Here is a 24541-nt window from a genome sequence, read left to right on the forward strand (position 1 = left end):
CGTGAAGCCCAGCTATATTTTTGGAAAGTAAATTAAGAATTCCTAGCAATACAAATCAAATGTACAAAAAAAATGAAAAGCATATACTTAAGAGAGATATCAGACAAGTTGCTCTTTCAATTCTCTGAGAGAAATGTGGTTCAGCTCTAGATGTCTAGAGCGGTCAGACTATCTGAGCCCACCAAGTATTTTAAGATTAGAACTATAAAACTGCATCCCTCTTCATAATTTTGGCAGATGCCTGGGTTTTACTGCTTGGATGAAATGAACCAGTCCTGTGGAATTCAGGAAACTGGTTTATCCAGCAGTTCTAAGAGGCAAATACCCTTGTTACTTTTTGTGACGCCTTGACTCTTCCCTGTGGCATCTGAGCAAGCAACTTGGTTTCTGGCTTAGCTGCCAAGTTTTGGTGCCGCCCTCCCTAGGTTGCTTCTCAACTCCCTGCAGTTCTAATTGATGGGTGGAAACCTGCTGTGGGGATTTTGGAGTGAGGCACTAACAGAATTTTGGACTGGCGTGGGCACAGGGAACCAAACAAGAAATTTCAACAACCAGCTGCCTTGCAAGAAAAACAAGCATTTGTGGTTTCTTGGGACCAACAAAGAAAAAAAAAAACATCTGATATAGCAGGAAGTATGTCATTAGTCCAGCTCAGTGTAATCTAATTTACAGTATCTTTTTTTCAGTCCTTTTATAATTTGCTCATTTAGGTTGGTATCTTGAAAATTAACCACATCCATATAAGTAGTTTCCTGATAAGGGATTAAATGTATATAGTTGAGAGTGAGATGGCAGTAAGCGTCAACTGTTTAGTGGATTTCTAATTATATTAAGTGCTTACACTCCAGGACAATTCAAAGATGATTCTGCAACAAAGACCTCTAGCACAAAAACTGGATTGTTTCACATCTAGTATGAAACATTTTCATCTAGGTTCCATCAAATCACTTAATAGCTAACAGCTTTTCTGCTCTGGAAAATGAAATATAGTAGGCAGTGATGTCTTATAGATAAAATGAAATATGCTAGGCAGTGATGTCTCTGAATAGCATACTAATGACAAGTTGTGTAGCATCAGTGAACATGGATTAAAACAAGAAATGCAATCTGAGACATATTAAGATGTCCTGAGCTGATCACTATCAAACATGTTTAATATAGGATTTCATGCACCATATTGGATAATGGCAATCCAAAAATAGTAAGAAGATTTTGAGTAAGCTGACAAAACGTTGGCATTTGGAACAAAACAAGACAGCACTCTGCATTGATCTGTTATATAGTGTATTTCTCTTAGGGCAGGGGTGTCAAACGTCATTATAGGACGTATTGCAATTTTTTCACCTTTCCTAAAATGGGGGTGGGCGTGGCCAGTGCATGACACATCCGGCCCATGGGCCACGAGTTTGACATCCCTGTCTTAAGGCATATATAAAGTAAAGCTTCTGACTTCATGCCAGAGCTTTGTATATCCTTAAGAACACACTTTTTTCTTTATGTTCACATCTGTGTATAGTCCATACAACCTGATACCATTTGGCTTGGGCAAGCACTATTCTACAAGCAAGGAGGTTTTCCCTCATCACTGCAGACTTTCCTTACCAGTGGGATATCTAAAGCTCTGTTTTAAAAGAGAGAAAAACTGCAAAATTGTTGAAAATATCATTCATCCTCTTCTTGCTGGTTTAAAAGATTTCTTGGCATAAGATTATTTTCATTTTACATCCATAGATTCCCAAAAGTGTTTTAAGAGATTTCCTAGCCCAATCTTCCTCCCCTCAGGAGAAATCCCCCAAATTAGACATTGTTTCTTCGTTAAAAATGCATGTCCTAATTTTTTTATTATATTGGCTTATCAGGTTTTAGAGTTTATAAAACAACATGCAGTTTATCTGTTGAGAACATTCATTATATGACACATGGGAAAAATACTCGGAACAGAAAACATTACAACAGGAAAAAAAACAGCAGTCATAAGAGCCAGAATATTTAGGCAAATATTTATTCAATATATTGCCAGGCTGTGCTTCCATTTCAGAATTCTTTATGTTAGCAAGAACCTTCAAACCTAGAACTGAGACACCAAGCAGCAACAGAGCAAATATGTTCACAGCTTCATTCTCATTATTATGGAGAAACTGACTATAAGCCAGGTAACATTGTCCTATGGTATTTTAATGGCTGACCCCAAATGGTTTGGCTTGTGCGTTAGGCCAATGGAACTGGAGTTGCTGCTTCGTTTCCCAGAGCCAAGGAAGGATCTCTCTTACAATACAAGATCATACAATCACATTGTACCTGGAGCTTTGACCTTGACATAGCATGAGGCCCCGCCAGATGGATAGAAAACAAATGCTATACAGAGGGATTCCTGACAGAGCAGATATTCTATGCCTTTCCTTCTAGTACAGCAAGCCAAGTTTCAAATGATTAATGGACAAGGCTAAACCTTTCTAATAAGGAATAACCTATATATTCTTCGTTTGTTTTCCCCACTGAGCCATAGCAGGAGGGTTCCCAATTACAGCTAATTCACATTCCGTAATTTAAAAAGAAACTTCTGTATTGACCCCATGCAGGATACAAAAGGAAAACCTTTTGCTCTCCAACACAGCAGTGGTGTGGAGGCAATGGTCTACCTGGATTGACAAAAAATTCCAAATATATTGCTGTGATTCCGTCCTTCGAACAACAATCTGCAAAATCCTGTATGTTATTACAGGAACAAACTTCTGAGTTGGGTTAAGAGGCTTTTTAGCTTAGACATTTCTTCTACCAAATCTTATAGTCCATGTTGCAACATGGGGCTTCTGCCCATTTGCAATCCCAGCAGATTATTTCTCAAATATAGCTCAGATTTTGGAAGATTCAGCTCTCTCAATCCAAGGTGATTCTGAATCACTAGAATTTCTAGACTCAGCTGGGAACTGATGGAATTCACTCAGCTGCCTTTCCAGAGCCTGATTTCGATGGTACATCTCCATGTAGCTGGCCTGAATCTCACGCTGATAACGCAAGACTTTTTCTTTTTCCTCTCGCCATGTTTTTCGCTCATGCTCAAAGTTTACCGCTTGCAGTTGGGCCTGGCGCCTTTCCCGCAACAATTCTGCCCACAGCCATTCAGTTCCTTCTGCACTCTCGCCCTGCATTCCCCGACATTTAGAATCATCCGTTTCACAACCCAAAAAGTCCTGGCATGCTTGCATGGGAGATTCCCTGGAAGAAGGAATAGAGGAACCATGATCTGATAAAGGTTGGAAAGAGTCCCCCAACTGCGCCAGCTGTGAGCCCTTGGCTTTCAACTCTGTTCGAGCCTCCCGCAGCTGTGTTTTCAAACTGAAGATTTCACCCAGTTTCTGGGCCATCTCTTCTTGGGCATCGCGGAGCTGCTGCTTCAGCAATGAAATCTCTGCAGTTTTTTGACATACCTGTGGAAAAAATACACTAGGATGAAGACAAGAAATTAACAAGGAAAACGTAGCAAGATAAGAGAGTCTGTGAGATGGTGGAATATTTCCAACAGAGGCGACAATGACAAGCCCAGATACAAAGGGAGAGGATAGGATAGCTCATACTGAAGATTTTTTTTGTGCCTTTACATCTGAAATCTAGTTTCATGGTTGGACAAATCTCTAGTATGGCAGTAATTTTGTCAGTTATCTAACAAGAGTATGCCTGCTTCATAAAGAAGTCCACAAGTTCAGTTTAATTGACTGCTCGCACTCAGCATGGACACTAGAACTAAATAAAGGTAGTCTTTTGTGCATACTCCTCACCTCCCATTTGGTCTCCTCCAGTTTCGGACTGAGGCGTTCTGCTTGCTGCTGCTGCAACCTCAGCTCTTCACAGTGGCTCTGTTGAAGGTCCAGTTCTTCCTGCAGTCTCTTCTTCTCCTGCTGTACTTTGTAGAGTTGTAGCTGAAGGGCCCTCTGGCTGCGCTGGGCTTGGTACATTACCTGTTGCAGCTTGGCCACATACATTTGCTTTAGCTCATCCAGCTCTTCCATCCAAAGACGCTGTTTGTCTTCAAACACCTGCCAGAGTAAGATAAGATTATGGTGGACTCACAAAGATTAGGCTTCCTATAGAACGTCACATCCAGTTCTCTCAAGAGATGGCATAACAGTCACATCTATACATAGATACACTGCAGTAGCTGAGTACAACCTAATATTTTGCTGCCCCAAATTCGGCAATTCAAAATGGCGACCGTTCGCGCACGCGCGAATTGAGCAACGGGGCCTTGGGGAGCCTAGCGCTCCTCGTGAGGGGATCCCTGGCTAACTAACTCACCCCTCAGGCTCAAGGGGCTGCTGCCCCGAGCACCCCGATCTTACGTTCTCTCAGAACAGCGCCTGGGCTGTCAGCGCTGCAAAGGAGCCTGTCCCGGTGTTGCGGAGGCAAATGGAGCGATCGGAGGCTTGATAAGAACAGAAAACACTGCAAAGTAAATACAAGTCTAATACTAAGCTAGAAAGGAAGAATGAAAATAAAAGGAGCTACACTAACTCTAGGATTAGGGGTCCAGCTTGCTGCACAAGGACTGGAGCCCCAGAAATACATCCTATAGGACAACTGAGTTTTTTGAAACTGGGCCTCTGAGGCAACCAAGAAGCGGAGCTACAATCAATTTTAAAACTCAGTTCCTTGGGCAGCAAACTGAAGTTAACCCGTGCTTGGACACTCCAAGCAGCGCCTAGGAGAATTAACCAGTACCTTATAACCAACTGTTTAAAGAAATATGAAGATGCAAGATTAATCTTAGTAGTAATTAAACTTTAAAAAAATTATATAAATTTCTTGTTGCCCAACATTTTATAGATGGCAACTTAAATCGTATCCTGGTGGTAGGGGGACTATTGTGAACTCCCAAGACTGGATGACAACACACGCAGACATTGCTCTGATCTCTTAAAAAATAAAAGACACCGATAGCAACATAGCAGCCTATCCCAAACTGGTATAGGTAGTCCTCGAATTAAGACCATAACTGAGCCCAAAATTTAATTGCTAAGTGAAGCAGTTGTTGAGCTTTTCCCTATTTTACATTTCTTGCCACAGTTTGTAAGTGAATCATTGCAGTTGTTAAATTAGTAACGTGGTTGTAAAATTAAATTAGCTTCTGCAATGACTTTCTTAGCAGAAAGACGCAAAACATGTCCCCAGGACATTGCAACCATCATAAATATGAGCCAGTTGCCAAGCATCTGAAATCTGATCACGTGATCATGGGGATTCTGCAACTGTTGTAAGTGTGAGAAACAGTCATAAGACACTTTCTTCAGTGCTGTTGTAACTTTGAACAGTCACTGAATGAATGGTTGTAAGTTGAGAACTACCTGTATTTTCTACAATGGGAAATATTACCCATCATATCTTGGTTTGAGAAAGCTGCTGTCTATAATGTTTTCCATCCTTTAATCTAGATTGTTCTCTTTTCTGAATTCATTTATTCATTTAACAAATGAAGCAAGGATTTTCAGCCAAACTGTTTCAGAAAAAAATTGTGAAGATTAATTCATTTGATTGTCCATGACATACAAGAACTGTCAAAAAATGCCAACCACTTAAGGCTATAAGCCTGGTGAGCAAGGCTCACTATACACACTTCTATCCTGGCAGAAAGATCACAAGGGGGGGGGGGGGTTATCTCAGTGCTGTCTTCCCCCACCTTGATAGTTAGCTCAATTAAATCACAACTATGGAGTGCTCAGCTCTGAAGTGATGGCTCCCCAGTGAGACAGCTTCATTCCATTTTTCTCTCTCTTGGTGAGGGCATGCAAACAAAATGCAGGGATTTGTGAAGCAAGCTCAGAGGAAATAGTGATAGTTTCCCCATCTTTAGCCTAAGCAATCAGGCAGGAAAGCATTTTTTATTTTTATAATATATAAATGTGTGTGTATAACACACACGTACACACTTCAACAAATGTCAAGATTATTTTAAGACCTGCCCTAACTACATAAACAATTACATATTTTTGTAGCTTCAGAAAGTCCAATAATGTTCCCCAAAGAGTTGTTATAGTGTCTTGACTACTATAATATGTACCATTTGGGGCTACCCTCAAAAGTATCCAGGAGGTTTAGTTGGTTCAAATTGCAGCAGCCCATATAGTTTTGTGCACGTGTCACCTCTCTTGGGGAGCTGCATTAGTTGCCAATTTGCTTTGTGGGTCTAAATCAAGGTGCTAGGTATTACCTGTAAAGCCCTTATATGGTTTGGGCCCACCTTATTTGAAGGACCATCTTTTCCCAATTACATCTACTCAATTCAGCAGATTGGAGACACAGGGTATGTTGTAGGTTCCTCCTACTGAAGAAGTCCACTTTTTCCATGGTACCTCCCTCCCCGTGGAACACCATCCCCACCAAGGTAAGACTGGCTTCATATTCTGCCAAAAGATCCTGCAGGTATGCTTTTGGCAGTGGGCCTGGAGATCCTGGATTAATATGGAGCCCATCAGATGGCTTGTTTGAATGTTGTTACTGGGGTGGGGTATAATAGGTTTTGTATTGGGGGGTTTCATTCCTATAAGCCGCCTGGAGTCATTGTGAGTGAGTTGGGCAGCCATATAAATCCCCTTAATAAATAAAAGCAGATATTAAGATCATTAACATTAATAAATAAAATAATAAAATAAAAGCAATAAGAATCACTAATCTTAATATTAAAATATTAAGATAGGATATGCCCAGTTTAATGAAAAGGTCTAGGGGTGATATGATAACCATGTTCCAATATCTAAATGGTTGCCACCAAAAATATGGGGTCAACCTCTTTTCCAAAGCACTTGAAGGCAGGACAAGAAGCAATGGATAGAAACTAATCAAGGTGAGAACCAATTTAGAACTAAGGACAAATTTCATGACAGAACAATTAATTGGTGGAGTGACTTGCCTCCAGAAGGTGTAGGTGAACCATCACTGGAGGTTTTTAAGAAGAGATTGGACAACCATTTGTTTGAAATATTATAGAGTTTCCTGCTTGAGTAGGGGATTGGACTAGAAGTTCCGCAAAGTCCCTTCCAACTCTTGTTATTCTGATCAACAGCCATAAATGGGAGCATCAATTCTCAACTATCCAGGATCTTTCACACATGACATCATTCAAGATAGCTCATTTCTTAATAAAAACCATCGCCTCCCACTGACACAATGCATATTGCAAACAACTCAGGCAAGTCATACAACTCTTCCTACATAAACTTTCTTTTCTGACTATTATAAATTACAAACATAATGAGAAACATCTGTGAAATTAAAAAAGCAGGTTGAGGACTAGATCAGTGACAGGATTTGCCTCAGCTTGGGTGTGGAAGACATAAGAGCTTCAGAATAAGATTCTTGCAAATAAATCAGAATTACTTGTCTACTTGCCCAAATATAGCTGTTATTCACTTGTGCCATGCATTTAAAAAAAAAGGGGGGGGGAGCAACCAACTGCGTCTCTCTAAAAGCTTTCCAGCTTCATTGCCTTGAGGCAATTTTTATTCATTAAGAGGTATCCATGCAAGTGGCTATTAAAATGCTTATAGAAAGGTTAAAGAATGGATAACAGATAGATAATAGATAACAACTATTACAGAGTCATATGGAGAATTTTACAAACTGAGAGGAAGCCAAGTCCAGCAGGATAATTGAGTTCGTAATATCCACAGGACAAAAAAAAAATGCCTACGAAGAAAATTTACCCACCTGTGTGAAGGGGTCATCATTCTCACTCAGATTTCTCTTAAGCTGACGGAGCTCCATGCCTTTCTCACTCAGTCGGTCCTCAAGCTGCTTCACTACATCCTCCAAAGAATACGTGGGCTCATATGGAGGAGGTGGTTCCCCTGAGCTCTGTAGTCGGCTCAGACTCTTGCAAGACAGTGGAGCTTTCTCTACAGCCAAAGGATCTCGTGGTCCCCGAGAAACTCTATCTAAGGAGCCACCAATGTGATTGAGGTGTCCTATGGAAGCACTCAGCTGATTTGGACTAGGCTTGATGCGGGGATTGTATGTGGGAAAGCTCTGAAAGGAGTTTGTGCTCTCATCAAGACTGATGGTGTGCAACAGATGGCTACGCAGAGGTCCATGTTGTGAGGCGCTGCCAGTACTGCTCTGGGTTAAGAGCGTATGCAGGCTCCCATTGCTCTTTGACATCTTCTGCCCTTTGCTGGATGACAGTCCCTGCAGAGATAATAAGCTCCGCCCGGGCACCACCTTGAAAGCTGAGGGCCTGATCCGACACTGAAAATAACACAATGGCGATTAGCAGTTAAATTGGCTTTTGCACACTGGGTGAATTAGTTTAGCAAGATTGTTTAGCATAGCAGGAATGAAAGGAAATAAGCATATTATTATCATACTTGTATAATTAGTCATTTATAACAACTTGCCTCTCTCCTACCCATATTCAGCCTTTCAATTTCTTTCAGCTGGTTGGTTTTTTTTTTTAACAAACTAGGTAACATCAGTGCTGATCAGAAGGGAGTGCACCAAAGACCCCACAGTCAACTCTGAGCTACAAATATTCTCTTTTATTAGTAAGATCTAAAGTGATAAACAATATTTTTTTTCTAGTCAGGATGAGGGGGGGGGAGAGAGATTTCCTTTACAGCAGCTTTCCAGAGATTAAGCTGTTTTTAACTATAAAACATGGAAGCAACCCATCTGGCTGGCATTAAATAAGGACGTTGTTGAGAAGAATGAAGCAGTATTGTGATATTACTGATAGCACTACTCTTTCTCATTGCCTAGATTGGCACTAGCATTTAGGACCCTGTTTCAGAGCTAGATGAATCCTTCAGAGCTGAAGGAAAAGATTCCTCTGCTCCAACTCCGACATGGATGATTGTGATTTTCTATCTCAGAAAGAATAGCTTTTTTTTTAACTTGGCTTTTCTGCTGTTTTAGAGAGCCTCCTAGAAATGACCATTAACTAAATTAAGTTTAGCATATCTGACAGTTTGGCACCAGTTCTCAGCAATCACTTTCACACTTTTGAGAGATAAACATATCACATTGCAAGAGCCTTTGCACTTAACATCAGGGCCTTTGAGGCATCACTTCTTTAGGTACCATGACACTAAAATGACCTGGAAGTGGAGGAATAAGATCTGTGTATGGATCAACAGGTGTTTTCCAAGCCAGCAGAGCAGCATGCTAAGTGACATCTCTGAACTAACAAGTGTTGAAATTTGTGGAGAACTGGTTTGGGGTGGATGTGCACCGCATGGCCATTCCTACTCTAAAGATTCAGTAGCCAATTCAGTTCTGTTCAGGGAAGATTACAATTAGCTCAGTTCCTCTGATCCATTAGCTTCTTAGTTTCACAGAATAGAATAGAATAGAATAGAATAGAATAGAATAGAATAGAATAGAATAGAATAGAATAGAATTCTTTACTGGCCAAGTGTGATTGGACACACAAGGAATTTGTCTTTGGTGCATATACTCTCAGTGTACATAAAAAGACAAGCTACATTCATCAAGAATCATAAGGTACAACACTTAATGATAGTCATAGGATACAAATAAGCAATCAGGAAACAATCGATATCAATATAAATCGTAATCGTAATCACATCATCACCTTCCCAAAGCATGTGCTAACTATAAATCTGTATATTTTAATAGCACAAAACTCAGAAGTACTCTAGAGCTACAGGATAAAGGACAAATATATTTGTTTCAGGCCAGAAAACTATTTTTAAAAACCTGTTAGAACATTCTTGAAGTCCTTACCTTGTCAAAGCGTCCACGTTCAGGCAAAGAAGTCTTGGAAAAATCTGCTCCTCGATGATTGTCCTGGAAGTACCGCTCAGGGGATTGATTCTCCCGGTCACTCTCATAATCCCGTTTAAAGCCACCACCAGATGAGTGGTGCTTCTTCTCAGCCCGAACATCCCGTTTGCCCCCATGTGGGTAGCCGGAGATTTCACGTTGTGATATTCCTTTCCGGAGCAACCCATCTGGCTGGCGCATCCGTCGCAGCCCTCCTGAGGCAGAGGGCGAGAACTCTTGTTTCTCTACTAAGCTGCCCACGCTGCCCATCTCACAGTTGCTGTCAGGCTCAGAATCCAGAGAATGAGGATCAAAGAGACAATGGCTGAGGTCACAGGTCACATGAGAGGCCTGTGCTGTTGCCATGGAGATTTAGAGATAATTCCAGCACTGCCAAAAGAAATCATATTCACAAAAATTAGTGATAACTTTGATCCCACCAGGCCCTGGATACATCGATCCCAATCTATTCCTGACAGTCAAAAAAACACCAGTTAATCCTTTCACGGAGATAAGAAAATGGTAATCTTTCAGCCTCGGTAACTTCAGTGCCAGACTCCCCAGTTTTTTCAAAATTTTTTTTTAAAAAACAGCAACCAATACCCAAAGACAGCTGACTGCATGAACAGAACTCTGTGATTTTCTCAAAAACAGTTGCAAAACGATTTGCCATTGCCTTCTTCAAACATCACTGCTAACTTTTAACTCCTGTCTTCTGCATCACTGTCATGCTTTACTCACCTCCTGTCAACTAGGTCGAAATGGTGCCTCACCAGGAAGAACCTTTTCCAAAAAGTACTAAGTTCCACCCAGTTCAGGCCTAAGTGTACATCGCGCCCTTTCTATGACACACTGATTCCTAAATCAAGCTCCTCCCCTTACTCTAGGCAATATTGGAATCACTTGTACAGCCACCAGCTCTTTAATGATCAGAAGGGATCGATCTTGGACTGATCAGCATATAAGATTTTGTAAGAACACCAAAAGCAATCACTGACCATCTCCCCTGCTTGCTTGGCTTCATATATGGAAATCTGCCAGCAGCAAAGCAGCAGTAGTCCTTGACTTACAACTAGTTGTTTAGTGACCATTTGAAGTTACATGGGCACTGAAAAAAGTGACTTACGACTAGTTCTTGCACTTACAATTATTGCCCTATGATCATATGGTCGAAATTTGGGTGCTTGATAATCGGCATATATATTTACCACTTTTGCAGCATTCTAGAATCATGTGATTATCATTAGTGAACCTCTCAACCAGGGGTGGGTTTCAGGCGGTTCGCGGCGGTCCCCACGAACCGGTTGGTCGGCAAACCTGGAAGTAAGTAACTTCCGGGAACACCGAAGGGCCCACCCGCCCTCCCGCGTTTCTTACCCGGTTTTGACAAGTTCTGCGCTTCCACGCATGCCCAGGACGCATACAACGCCTGCGCGATCCTCCAGGAGCAGCTGGAGCATCGCACAGACGCTAGTATGCATGCGTGCACTGCGCGCATGCACGAGGACGCCGCCGGCCTCATTCCAACCGAACCGGTTGGAACGGGGCGAGAAACCCACCCCTGCTCTCAACCAACTTCCAAGCAAAGACAATGGGGGAAACCTGATTCACTTAATGAATATGTCTAAAGCTGCAAATTGTCACTGTCTTTTAAAGCACCATTTGCTGGCAGCCAAGTACTGTGTGGAAATTCCTGAGAGGAGGAAGCTGGCAGTGAAATGGAATAAGCAACTGCAATTCATACTGTACTAATTGTTTGGCATTCAACATTGTGTGGAAGATGCAGTTTTTTCTCTTCTTTAGTTTGCTGTATCTAATCATTTCAAAAACTTCCACTTGTTTTGAAATCTTTGAATTTCTCTTTAAGGGCATCTTAAAGAATATGCCTTAGTATATTAAATACCATATTTACTAGGACCAACAGTACATACGTATATTTCCATTACACTATTTCCTTTTAGGATAAGCAACATTATGTAGAGTGTGGGGAAAAAAGAGGAAGAAATAGTTAAGCCAAGGAAATTGAAGGCAAGAATAAGAAAAAAGATATGGCAATGTAGTTGATTGTCCAACACAAATGCAATATGCACAAACACATTAAACAAGTTGTATAGACATCTACGAGCAAGCATAACTGCTGTTGTAGGGGAAATGCCTACTTTAATAAGGAAGTGCAGCATTTGGAGGCTGTTGAAACAGAAATATTTTTATTGGCATGCATAATTACAGTAATCCCTGGGCTCTTTGCCAAAGGGATACAGAAGAGCCTTAAACAAAGCTGTGGTACAGGTTGTATATCTTTGTTTTGTTGGACAGGAATGATAAAATAAATATTGAATATCATATTATAACCTTTACAACCATAATGTAGCAACTGATAACATAAGTCCTCTAACTACACATACTAACACTCATATACCATAAACAATTTATCATGGCCATTTACTGCCTCCTCTTCACACCATAAAAAGGCAGGTTTGGGTTTTATTATCTGTCCCTTTTTCAGGGTCAACATTCCAACTAGCTCTTTTTTCCTCTCATAATCTTCTCATGTTTCAGCCATAGCCATAATATGAAATTAAACCTCCACTCTGTAATTTAACATTTCTTCACTTATAGTTAACAGTTTCAGTTAAGGAAATGTGGTTGCCAAAAAAACCCCACCACAAAATTACTAGATATCATCAGCCGACACCAAACTGAGCATACAAGACTGGGAAATGTGGAGACACCTGGTCCACAGAATGGCGGAGAATCAGATATGATTGAACAGATAGCATTAGCATCATAAGTTGCGCCATCTATACCTGCAGCCTTAGCCTTCCATTCAAAGCATTTATTACTTCCTTTCCATCATTTTTTTCTTGAACATTAACAACTATAGAATTTGTTTCAATTCCATTCCTCAGTATATCACTATCATTCCCTGTATCGCACTAAGATCCACTGTTCGATACCTTCAGTTTAGTTTCCTCATAAAATACCCCCTTCATTAATAGCAGAGTAAAATCACTCTGCTGGAAACTCCTTCTTCAGCTCACCTACAGAATAAACAGGATGACCTTGATGGACAGAAGAGGGATCTATTAAAGCAATGAGAAGGGAAATATGGCCTAAGCCCAAATAACGTAGGGGTTTTGTGTAAATGTCTCAGATAGAAAAACCCCTAATTCATATAAGCTGGGGAAAAGGTATAGCATAATCAGATTTGCAAGATTTTGTTATTATAGTGTATCTTAATAAAAGTTGTTTTAGTCTTCTGTGGAATTTATTCCTTAGCCTGGTCTACCTCATGGACTTGACAGCTCCCGTGACCCACTTTCACCAATTTTTATTTCCATTAAATTGTTTGGCAAGTTCTCTTACTCTTTTAATCTGTATTGTTCCTTGTTCTCCATATAAATTATACAATATCTTTTTTCTCATTCTCATTTTTGCAGATTAATATTTATGCATTTAATCTCACCCATCTCATCATCTCATGAAGCATAGGCATCCACAGAAATCAGTGTTTTTCTCAAGAGCAGTGCAATCTCTGTCTTTTTTGTATATGTATAAAAAGGTATGTATGATGCTACAACATGCACACAAAAGCGACAAAAAAAGCATAACATCAACATGATTCTCCTTTCATAATTTCCCTTATTTGCCCTTCTTTTGCAGATGCCTCTCCTTAAACTATCTACAGGGGGATCCAGAATTTAAAAAAAATCAAACTGATTATAATCAAGAAAGCAAAACCTAATCTTTTTATGATTCCTACCTGTATCTATTTGTGTCATTTAATACTGTATTTCCCCAGGGTCTTATTTTCTTTTGACCCCCGAAACAAGCACTTGGCCTTATTTGGGGAGGTCTTATTTTTGAGATGCAAGAGGTGGCATGGTCACCTCATGGCTGTGTTGCAATATTTGGGGGGAGGGCTTATTTGGGGGGGAGGGCTTATTGCAGTGCAAGTACTCAAAAGCCTGATTGGGTTTATTATCCAGGAAGGTCTTATTTTCAGGGAAATAGGGTATCATCTTAAATACCATCTGATTTTGATTTGATTTAAATCAAGCCTTTTTTACCAGTGATTTAAATCATGATTTAAATCATGATTTAAATTGACTTGATTTATTTCAAATCCATGCTGCATGGAGCTCTGCCTGCTAACAGTAAAGACAGCTTGGATTACTTTTGGTATGTGTGAAGCAATATGCTGGAAGTGTGACCAAATATATTTTACCCTCAGCATGTTTACATTAGTAGAAATACATTTATTATCATCATCATTATTATAAACATACTGGGGTGGGGGGGACATGATGGCAAGAGAGAGTGTTTTCTAACTCTGCTGCCATCTAGTGGTTGTTTGGTTATTTGCAGCCTAGTATTAGTAGCCTAGTAGGTAATGGAATCTTTAGAAATCAGATCAACAGATTGGAGAGAATTATGAATTGGTACTTCTAGACTTAAATCTTCAATATGAAACTATACCCCAATTAAAAGAGGGTAATCAGCAAAGGAAGCAGAGAACATTTGTTGCAAAATGCAATTATGAGAGTCTCATGTTTGTTTCCCACTTACAACTGCAATTGCTATTGCATCTTATCTGAACTGCATTTTATGATTCTTGCCCTGTTCACAATAGGGAGGACCAGTGCCTTCCATATAGAAGAACTCTGCCTTATTGCAATCATTCTCTCTTGAGCATTTTCGTTTCCATACAGCGTCAGGAAAAAGCTAGTTATATAATGAGTGTATTTGTACAATAGGCTTAATCTGATTACAGTAATTTATTTCCCAACACTTATATACCACTTACTTGCCAACCCCTAGTTATTTCATAATAATAATAAACAGGATAATGCTATCAATAGATCAAGGCATTAAAAGAGAACGAAAGTCAACCAAATTCAACAGAATTAAAGTTAACTAAGTTCAGTAATGGCACTGAATGAGTAGTCTTGTACCTCCAATGTTGCAAAAGAGCGGAATTGCTCCTGTTGCAGAATATATAGATCCTCGTTTACGTAATTTCTAATTGACTGAAAAAATGTATATCATAATTTATACCTGAAGATTAGAACTGAGAGGTCTGAGTAAAATGGACCCATTCTATAAATGCTGAGATTGAAATGTTGAGGTGATTTTGACATACTCTCTCTACAGATGCTTGTTTTGTATAATATATGATCAGTGTCTCCTTTCAGATCAATCAAGCAGTAATTAGGAACAGTACATACAAATCAATATTACCAAGTGTACTACATTAAAATTATTTCTTTCTATCAGTCCTGAATCTGTCTGCAATTAGTTTCAGTGGATGATTTAAATTCTAACACATGCAGAAAGGAAAAAACCTTCTCTATTCATATTATATGAGCCATAGATTACTTAATAGGCATTCATTGCATCTCCCTTTACTCTTCATTTTTCAACTGGAAGAACCATTCCTCATAGAGGAATCATTTGGTTATTTCTGAAGCTTTTAAAAAAAACCTATGATGGCTAATATTATTAGATATCTATTCTCAAATTCCATTTAAAGTCATCTAAAACTGTGACATCATTAGTGATGATACAGTAGTAATAATAATACTTATCTGAATTCATTTCTTTATTTTTTTTCTGAATCTACTGTCAAACAATGCCTATGAATTCTAGTAAGAATTGTACTCATTCTACACAGTGCATAATTTTTCTAAACCTTGGTTAGTCATGTGTTCCTGCAAAAGGCTTCATATGCTTACAATTTTCCTTAGAGGAAAATATTTCCATGCCATGATCATTTTTTCTAGTTATGCAATGACCTTTCTCAGACAGAGGGATCATAATCATACATTTCAATCAATAGAATAGCCAGTGGAAACTTCACTCCCTAATTAGGTCTTCATCAGCCAGCTTCTTAATTCAGGAATACCTTTTCACAGAATCCATTATGTTTTGTTTCCGGAACATCACATCCTCCAAGATACCCCAAGGGGATATGTGGGCTATTTGCTGTTGTAAAAGTGTGGCAAAAGCTATTTTGCAAGATATGTTTTCCAATGGAGAAAGGAAAAGTCATGGAGAAGTACAATAAAACCTTGACATAATGGGCTGTGAATACAATGGGCAAGAGGGGAAGTGAAATCCAGGTTTCATTATACTCAATACCTATAGATAACAGACAGTGTTTAAATATTGCAATAAGCCGTAAAGTAATTTGTTTGGTTTTGATTTAGCATAACTTATCCTGTTTGATAAACCAATTGACTACAGTTTATTCAAAGTGAATGGGTAAACAAAATGTTATTTAGTAAAATGTGTGTGAAGTAGGTCACCACATAGATGTTCTGAGCTAGCCACACCCGTTGCAGATTCTTAGTAACTATGCACACTGCTGACAGTACAGAATAGTGGAGCACCTCACAAGACCAACCAAATACTTTCAGGCAAGACCAGTATCCAGAAAGGAAGAAAGACAGCCTTAATCCCTGTGCGGCCCATGTAAACTATAATTTCTTCTCTAAACAAGGTGAGGTAGCAATTGAAAACAAGGAAATAGCCAGTATTTCCTGTAACCTACAAACTCTAAGAATAGCAGTGTCACAGGAAGCAGCCTGTGAAACCCCCAGGCAGGTAAAGCTGACTGTGTCTGGAGCATTCAGAACTGGAAAGCAATATCCAGACATTCCTTTGAGTATGAGTATTTTCAGTCTTGGCTCTGCTCTGAGAGCGCTCTTTCAGGAACAAAATAAATATGTCTACAGAACTGCTTTGCCACAGACAGACGCCCCAACTCAAATCATCATATGGCAAGAGATACAGTAAATAGCGCATAACCATCAATGTCCTACAAAGAACTCCAAAGAAATGCACAAGTTGCTTGATTTTTAGCTCTCCTGCAAATGAATAATCCTCTCTTTAAGGAGAATTCTATAGCCCTAATGTTTTTGGCTAGATGATTCAAAGCAATTAGATTTGTAGTTTCAAATACTATGAAATAGATCTATTTCAGATAAGAGTGCATAGTTATGGGGCTTAAAACAGTTACTGTGGCCATGTTGCCCACACATACTCTCAGGGTTAATTTAATCACAGTTTATTCAATTGAACCAATTTTCTGTGTTCTTTTAACAATGGATAACATTATCTACCATTAATTAGTGGTATTCATAATTATTAGCTACAAGCTAATTGGAATTGTATGTTAGGCTAAAACTCAGTTGAATTAGAAGTATATGATAGGCTAAAATCGGTTGGACAGATTGCGGCTCAGTGTTTTATGCAATCTTTTTCATTATGTGTTTTTGCACAGTGCAAAAATAATAAATATAATATTGCCCACATAAAGTACGTACATATTCATATAAAATGCAATCAACTTGTATTCTGAAATAAGAAAATGCCTTATTTTAGTGCACGTAGCCTATTCTCTAATGCAAACTACACATTTTTAAAGAAATGTTTTATTTACAAACTGCCATACTTCATAGGCTCTACACAATTATACAAAATCAAACCCAGTACAAAGAACAATTGTAAGACAATAAATTCACTTAGGTATGATGAGTCGTATAGAAATGTGATGAATGATTGTAATTGTAAATATAACAAAAAAAGCAATGATGCAGATCTTCCCATAATTTAGTCACCAAAGGCCTTCCAGAAAAAAACAATGTTGTCAACAATGTTTGCATATATTATATCGCTGAGAGAATAGTTCTGATTATCAAAAGTGGGAAGATAATACCAAAATAAAATAGCTACGATAAAACTGTTTATCTGATAATTTTTTGTAGCATGAATTGCAACAAATATGAAACCAAGTATTAAAGCTCTTACCTAATATAATCCCACTTTGATTTCATATCTAACAAAAGATTTTATTCCAAACTTTAGCAAATTTTCTGCAACTATTTCTGCCATTATTTATAAGAATTGGAAAACAAAGTACATGCCGTGACTGAATCCTCTCCCTACGTAAAAATCCCCATGAAATCAAAAGGACATTAGTGCTATCTTGTTTGTGATCTGGATTATAGTTTACTCATGACCCTGATTATAAATACATAGAAATCATAAGGATAACTTGCACAATGTTTAGCTTATTTAACTTTTCAGAGTTGGGAATTTCCCTCAACAATCAGTGAGCCCGGAGGGTTTTATAGTCCCTAAATATTATCCTGCTTACAGCAGGAGACAACAAGCTATTTTTACAGCACAGCCCACTGTTTCCATTTAGTAAACTGTAGTTAGAATGTGTAACTTGATCTGTAGTAGGTGGAAAGAATGATACTGTACTGCTACCATCGATAGATAAATGATCCTGATTCCTGACTTAACAGTCTTTTCTGCCCAAAGTCTTGATTCTACCATTAATCAAATGTTATATTTGTAACTATAAATTAATGAGTGACAACACAGCAAACTAGTCATGTTTATGGAGATGGAAATTTATAATCAGACTTGGAGATTCCTTACAGTAACCTCGCCAATAAAGTGGATTAGAATGAAGATCCCATTTCACTAAGACTCAGAATGGGACAACTTGCCACAGCCAATTTGCTACGGCCAACTAGCCACGAGACAACTTGCCACAGGACAATTCAACAATTCAATTTAATTGTCTAAAATAATTAAAACATTTTAATTTTTGTCATTCACATTTCATCTTGACCCTTTTTGGCATCGTTCCTTTAATGATTCTGTTCCACCATTTCTTTGATATCAGTGTAACTCTGGTCCCGTGACAAATTACACTGTTTGAAAACAGATTAAGACCAGGTTGTCTTGGAGAAAATCTATGTAACCATTAAGAGTCAATATGGATGTGATGGCACATAATCAGTTAAAAATATAAAGGAAAAATATACTGGTTAAAAGTAAAAGAAGGAGAGAAAATGCAGAGGAGCAATTTTGATGGAAATTAAAAAAAAATAGTTTATCACTCCTTACCTAGTTTTAGAACTTTAAGGCTTCATTTCCAATACAGAGAAAGTAAGTAAAGATAAATGTGATGAAATGCTTTGGGATGAAACTGAAGGAAAGGAATACAGAAAGGAGTATTTTAGAGATTTTTATGGGAATGATAATATGGAAACAAATGCACTAATGGTTAAGCAAAATTGAAAAAAAAGGCTATCATAAATGCCATACTGTACTGAAAAATGGTAAAGGCGTGGGTGATGTAACTACAGCTATTACAATATTGATGAGGCTTGCTTATGGAGTGGCTGAACAAGTTGAAAGTTGTTGGCTATATGTGAATGGAGTGATATTAATTATGGAAGTAAAGCATGTGGGAGAATAAATAGAATGTTTAAAAATGCTTCAGTAGGGAGCAGGAACTAAGGCAAGAATGTGTGATTAATTTATAAACAGGTAAATCTCTAAATGCTTATGGTAATAATAGAGCTATGTTGGTTGGGGATGTGAATGTATGTGTTCTTTTTATGAAGATGATGCCATTTTGCTAGCCAAGAACTGAACTATTTACAGTCAATATTAGACTGACTACATGATGAGAAACATTGATCTGAACATGAACACACTGAAATGCCTATGTTTAAAAGCATGCACCTGTCCCTTTTGCTATGTGGGATAGGCTACATAAAATTAAGTTCAATATTACAGGAAGAGAACATTTGAAAAATGTGTGTGATAAAACAGGAAGAGATAGGATGAAGGAATAATGAATGAATGTAGATAGAATACAGGTAGTCCTCAACTTATGACCACAATTGAGCCCAACATTTCTGTTGCTAAGTGAGATGGTTGTTAAGTGAATTTTTCCCCATTTGACCTTTCTTGCCACAGTTAAGTGAATCACTGCAGTTGTTAACTTAATAACATAGTTGTCAAGTGAATCTGGCTTCCCCATCAATTTTGTTTGTCGGAAGATTGCAGAAGGTAATCACATGATCCTGGACACTGTAAACATTACAAATATGAAAGTTGCCAAGCGTCTGAATTTTGAACACATTACAAGGGAGATTTTGCAATGGTCCTAAGTGTGAAAAATCATAAGGCATTCTTTTCAGTGTTATTGTAACTTGGAATGGTCACTAAATAAACTGTTGTAAGTCAAGGTGTACCTATATAATGTGGAGTAAATAAGTATGAGTTTTAGAGTCTTAGACTAATATAGAAAAGTGATTCACTAATGTGAAAGAAATATGTTGAAGGGGTTTGGAATGGACTGAAAGGAAGGGGCAAATTGAGAAAATTGTGGTGGGTTAGGACTAAATGGAAAAAAGGAGATGTTTAGATAATAAAGTTAGTTTATGAAGCAATGAATGGATATGATAAAAGCATCAATGATTTGCAAAGATAGTAAGTAGGAAAACATACAGTGAATGGTATATATAATCACAATTTCTGACCTCATGCCTTTAATTTTTTTTAGCTATTTTACCCTCTTTTTAGGATTTATATAATTGTTTAAAAAGTATTGTTTAGCCCCCAAAAGAAGAGCATGATAGGTACAAATACAAATGAATCCAGGTTTTAAAAATCCACAGTTTCACATCTGAAAAAGATTAAATTATCTGTTATTGATATTAGCTTATACTTTCCTAACTCTGAAATGAAGGGCCACAAAGAATGTGAAGTCTTCAAGATGGTCCTTTAGTACCATATAATCAAAACTTAAATGCACATGCGCGGGTACACAAACAGAAATTATATCATAGCAAACACAATTCCATATACATTAGGTGTATCTATAAATAGATCTCTAATCGCAAAGAGACTACATTTAAAAAGCCATATTTCTATCCAAGCACTATTTGCTAGGGTGAATCCATTAGGAATGAGCTTTTTTGGCATTTGGGGGGAAATTTTCAAATATTTGGGGGAAGAGGTAATGATGGCAATGGAATCAGTTTGTCTCCCAAGACCTCCCATTCTCATTCTTAAATTTCTACACACACACACACACACACAAATCACCAGATGGCCTCCAGCTGTCCTTTGGAACAGGGGTCTCTAACTTTAAGACTTCAAACTGCAAAGCTCCTCAGCCAGCAAAGGTTCCCCTACAACTACTAACCCTTCAAGTTTTGCTTACGCCAATATTTGGTGTTTCCCAAACATTCTTATTCTTCTTGATTTGTAAGAATCTTCTGGTGACCTTAGAAGAAATAACTGCATTTGTCCCATTTTAAAACAAATTGTAACTTGTGGACAATTCTTCTGCAAAGCAGCTCCTCACAAATAGGTTTTCTATCAATAACCAGTTGTATAAAACCCACTAGTTATCGTTGAACCAATGCTGTTTATCCAGTGGATTTAAAATAGGGGTAGTAAGGAGTGAAAGAAGGATCAGGGAGTCAGAATTCATTTCCAACTCTTCCAAACTTTTACATGGAGATTTAAATATAGATTTGTGCTACTACCTTATCAACGAAGAATGCTATTACAGTTGTTCTTTTGAATTCTTGGTAATTTAACTGATTACCTATAAAGCCCTTCATGGTAGTGGATCTGCGTACTTGGGAGACCGCCTTCTGCCAATTACCTCCTCTCGACCCATAAGATCCCACAGATTAGGCCTCCTCCGAGTGCCATCTGCCAGCCAGTGTCGGCTGGCAACTACGCGGAGGAGAGCCTTTTCTGTAGCAGCTCCGACCCTCTGGAACAATCTCCCCGTGGAGATTCGTACCCTCACCACCCTTCAGACCTTCCGCACAGCCCTCAAGATCTGGCTATCCCGCCAGGCCTGGGGGTAAAGACCATAGTTTGCCCCCGCCCGAATGTTGAATGAATGTTGTTTGATCTTAACTACATATTGTATTTTTATGTTATTGTACGTCTTCCCCTCCCATAAGTTGTTAGCCGCCCTGAGTCCCCTCAGGGAAAAGGGCGGCCTATAAATAAACGCAACTACAACTAAACGCAACTATCTAGATTTAATTTAAAAATACCAGAACAGTGTTTCAAGGTTGAGATCTTGCAATTTCCATAATTTATGTTTACACAGGAGAGTTTCCTTACTTTATAAATTACATATTCAAACATTTGCATATTCAAACATTTGCATATTCAGGAATCTGCCCCTTTTACAAACAGGGCAGAACTTCAGGGTGGTCTCTTCCAACAAAAGAATAAGGCCAGTAGCAGAAGCGCTCAGCCTGTTGGGGCAACTTTGCTCTATTCCTTCTAGACAACAGGAGTCTGATGATGGTTTCATGCAGATAACTAAGGGCACACAAAAGACTGAAGGAAAAGGATAATTTACAGCAGAACTACATAGACACAAAACATACTCCAGATCTACTACAGAATTCTGAACTAATTTATGCACCATGCCTGTTATCGCTCCGACTCGAGTCGTCAAACATTCCAGAGGATTCCACCTGTATACATGATTTAAATCAATGGCTTCTTTTTGCTTTTTCTGTTGAGAGGGCAAAGCGGTTTTTTTTTAAAGTTTACTTTATTGTCATTGCACCTCGTACAACGAAATTAAATTTCATCTTCAGAGTACATTATAACTATAAAAATAAAACACAAACACGCATCCTTCACATTTTGCGCAATTGAATTGAAAACCCGGTATTGCATTTATTGTTTGAGCGCCGTAAAGAGATCGTTCGCATCTACGGCGCTGATCTGGAGCTTGTTTATTAAAAGCAGCTCCCCGCATTTTATTTCATTTCATTTTTCGGAGACTGCGAGTGTAGGTAAAATAGTTTAATCTCTGTAGAGCAACAGCCCCAATTCACCTTCGCGTGAACTATGATTAGGCTGCCTGCTGGCACAAAAATACAACAGGCGCTGCTCGGCTTTCCTGCCGGACTATAATCTATCTAGTTGCTATTCTGCCCTGCTGGATAAAACGCGCGCCCAAGAACCCGACCTACCGTATAGCGCTATCATGTGTTCCGGTTTATCCAGATCTACGGCTCGGTAGAAAACTATCCCGGCATTAATGTCACAATGTGAAGTTACCCAGGAGGCATTCATTGAGAGGAGTTCTCTACTACACAAACTAATTACATCGCTACCACGATTATCCCAAGCTGTTTTTACCCAGCCAAGCGGAACATTCGACTGCGCCGAGCCTCTGCCATGGGAGGGATCGTCCTCCACAAATAAATAAATAAAAAGGTGTCATTTCCCCACCCCCCCCACAACTCGACATCGGGCAAATCAGCAGCTGGGTCTGCCGAACTGGCTCCGCTGGCCGGCCATCCCCCGCCCCCCATCACTTCGAGATGCTGAGTCCGGCACTAAAGAGACCAAACTCCTTGGCTCCGAGGCAACATGAACAGCCGTCCCCCATCGGCATCTTTATATGCCCCCCAAACAACCATTAACCGGTCCCGTATCCCATCTGCCGGCCCCACCACCCGTAACCACCCTCAAGGAACCGGGTCCAGCCGGCTGCAGACCACACCAAGGGAAGCGGTCCCCCTTTTCTCTTTGGTTTAAGGCAAGAAACCACGTGTCGGGGGGAATCAATGCATTAAACCGAGGAGGGTTTGAGAAGGGTAGACCAAGTACTGGTGTCCGAGGGAAGCCAGAGGACAAAGGCAACCGGACCGATCCCGAATTAAAAAAAGAGGGAGTTCGAGAAAGCCTCCCGGGTAAACCCAGCGGCCAAGAGCGACTCACCATCGTTGCTGCTCGAAAGGTCGATCCTTTGCTAGATGGGGTTCGCCTCTATTGCTCCGCAGCCCCTCGAGTTTAGATCCGCCTTCCCTCGCTGAGATTTGAACACCCCACAGTACAGTAGACAAGGAATCCAAGAGTTTTTGGCTGCGCCGCTGGGGAGGCAGCAAAACCCGGACTGGAGTTCTTTAGCGTCTACACGCCTACTCAGATTTTAGAAATGAAAAAGCTACGGCTAACGCTAATAGACTGCGGCAAGGGGAACGCTAAAGTACGGCCTGGATTTCGCCTTTTTCCTCTGACCTTGGCCTGGCCAACAAAGGGGGGAACAAGAAGGAAGACGCTGATTTAACTTTGCTGCGCTATTTCAATGATCATTTATTCTGAATGTTGTTGTCCCAGTGATTCAGGTAAAAGAGAGCAGCAATGTAATTGACCAGGATTATAAGATCAATTAAACTGTCTCCTAAAAAAGAAAAAATACAGTTTTTTAGGAATAAAAAAAACCCCTATATATTGAAAACTATATACGAGAAAAGAAGTACTAATACCATATAGTTCTGAATAAATAAAGGTGAACTAAGTTGATATCTCCATTGAAATTCTTCTGCATATCGGAACAGGAAAAAAATGTAATTTAACATTGGAAATCATTGTTCCTGTAATTCAAACTACTACATTTTCTGTAGCGTTTCTTTGCAAGTTTAGATTAGATTGGTTTATTGAGGAGATTAATACTTAAAGGAAGTGATTTTTTAAAAAATTCCAAGGGTTCCAGTGTTAATATGTTATGGAACTCATGTAAGGACAAGAGCCAGACAGCAATTGTATGATGCCTGGCAAGGAAAATAGCATCTACAGAGTTGAGTCAGTAGGATGATTTGTATCTGGATGTCAGGAGACTTCAACTTGTAGATCATGGTATATCATGCATTCTATGCTGCTATTCAGTATCTTCACAATCTATAGAATGGGAACATGAGTGTATTAATCCATAAGCTTGACCCCAAGTCATAAAGAATATTGCACTGAAATAGTACAATTCATATTGCTTCATATAGTATATATTCATATAGGACAGGGAACTTGAAGTTGCAACAACCATTAGTAAAAGATTAACTTAGTCCAGAATGAGAAAGTATGGGAAAGAAACTAAAGATCATCCCACCTGGAGTCTCTTTGATAT

General features: G+C 39.1%; 1 protein-coding gene across 2 annotated transcripts; it reads right to left on the bottom strand.

The window, feature by feature from the left end:
- Positions 1-1688: 1688 nt before the first annotated feature.
- Positions 1689-23514, bottom strand: N4BP3 (NEDD4 binding protein 3). Of its 2 annotated transcripts, none has more exons than XM_087709306.1 (5): positions 22605-22774; positions 9733-10161; positions 7699-8235; positions 3777-4034; positions 1689-3428 (listed from the first exon to the last, which is right to left on the bottom strand). In XM_087709306.1, the coding sequence occupies exons 2-5, from the start codon at positions 10135-10137 to the stop codon at positions 2853-2855; spliced, it is 1776 nt and encodes a 591-aa protein (XP_087565432.1). In that variant the 5' UTR covers positions 10138-10161; positions 22605-22774; the 3' UTR covers positions 1689-2852. The 2 variants fall into 2 exon arrangements, with proteins under 2 accessions (XP_087565432.1, XP_013917440.2); XM_014061965.2 differs by lacking the exon at positions 22605-22774 and adding an exon at positions 23359-23514 and having other exon boundaries at positions 1692-3428.
- Positions 23515-24541: the final 1027 nt, after the last annotated feature.

This window comes from Thamnophis sirtalis, unplaced genomic scaffold (assembly GCF_051295495.1).
Source record: "Thamnophis sirtalis isolate CommonGarterSnake01/CBP01778 unplaced genomic scaffold, rThaSir2_p1.2 scaffold_3, whole genome shotgun sequence".
NCBI classification, from domain to species: domain Eukaryota; kingdom Metazoa; phylum Chordata; class Lepidosauria; order Squamata; family Natricidae; genus Thamnophis; species Thamnophis sirtalis.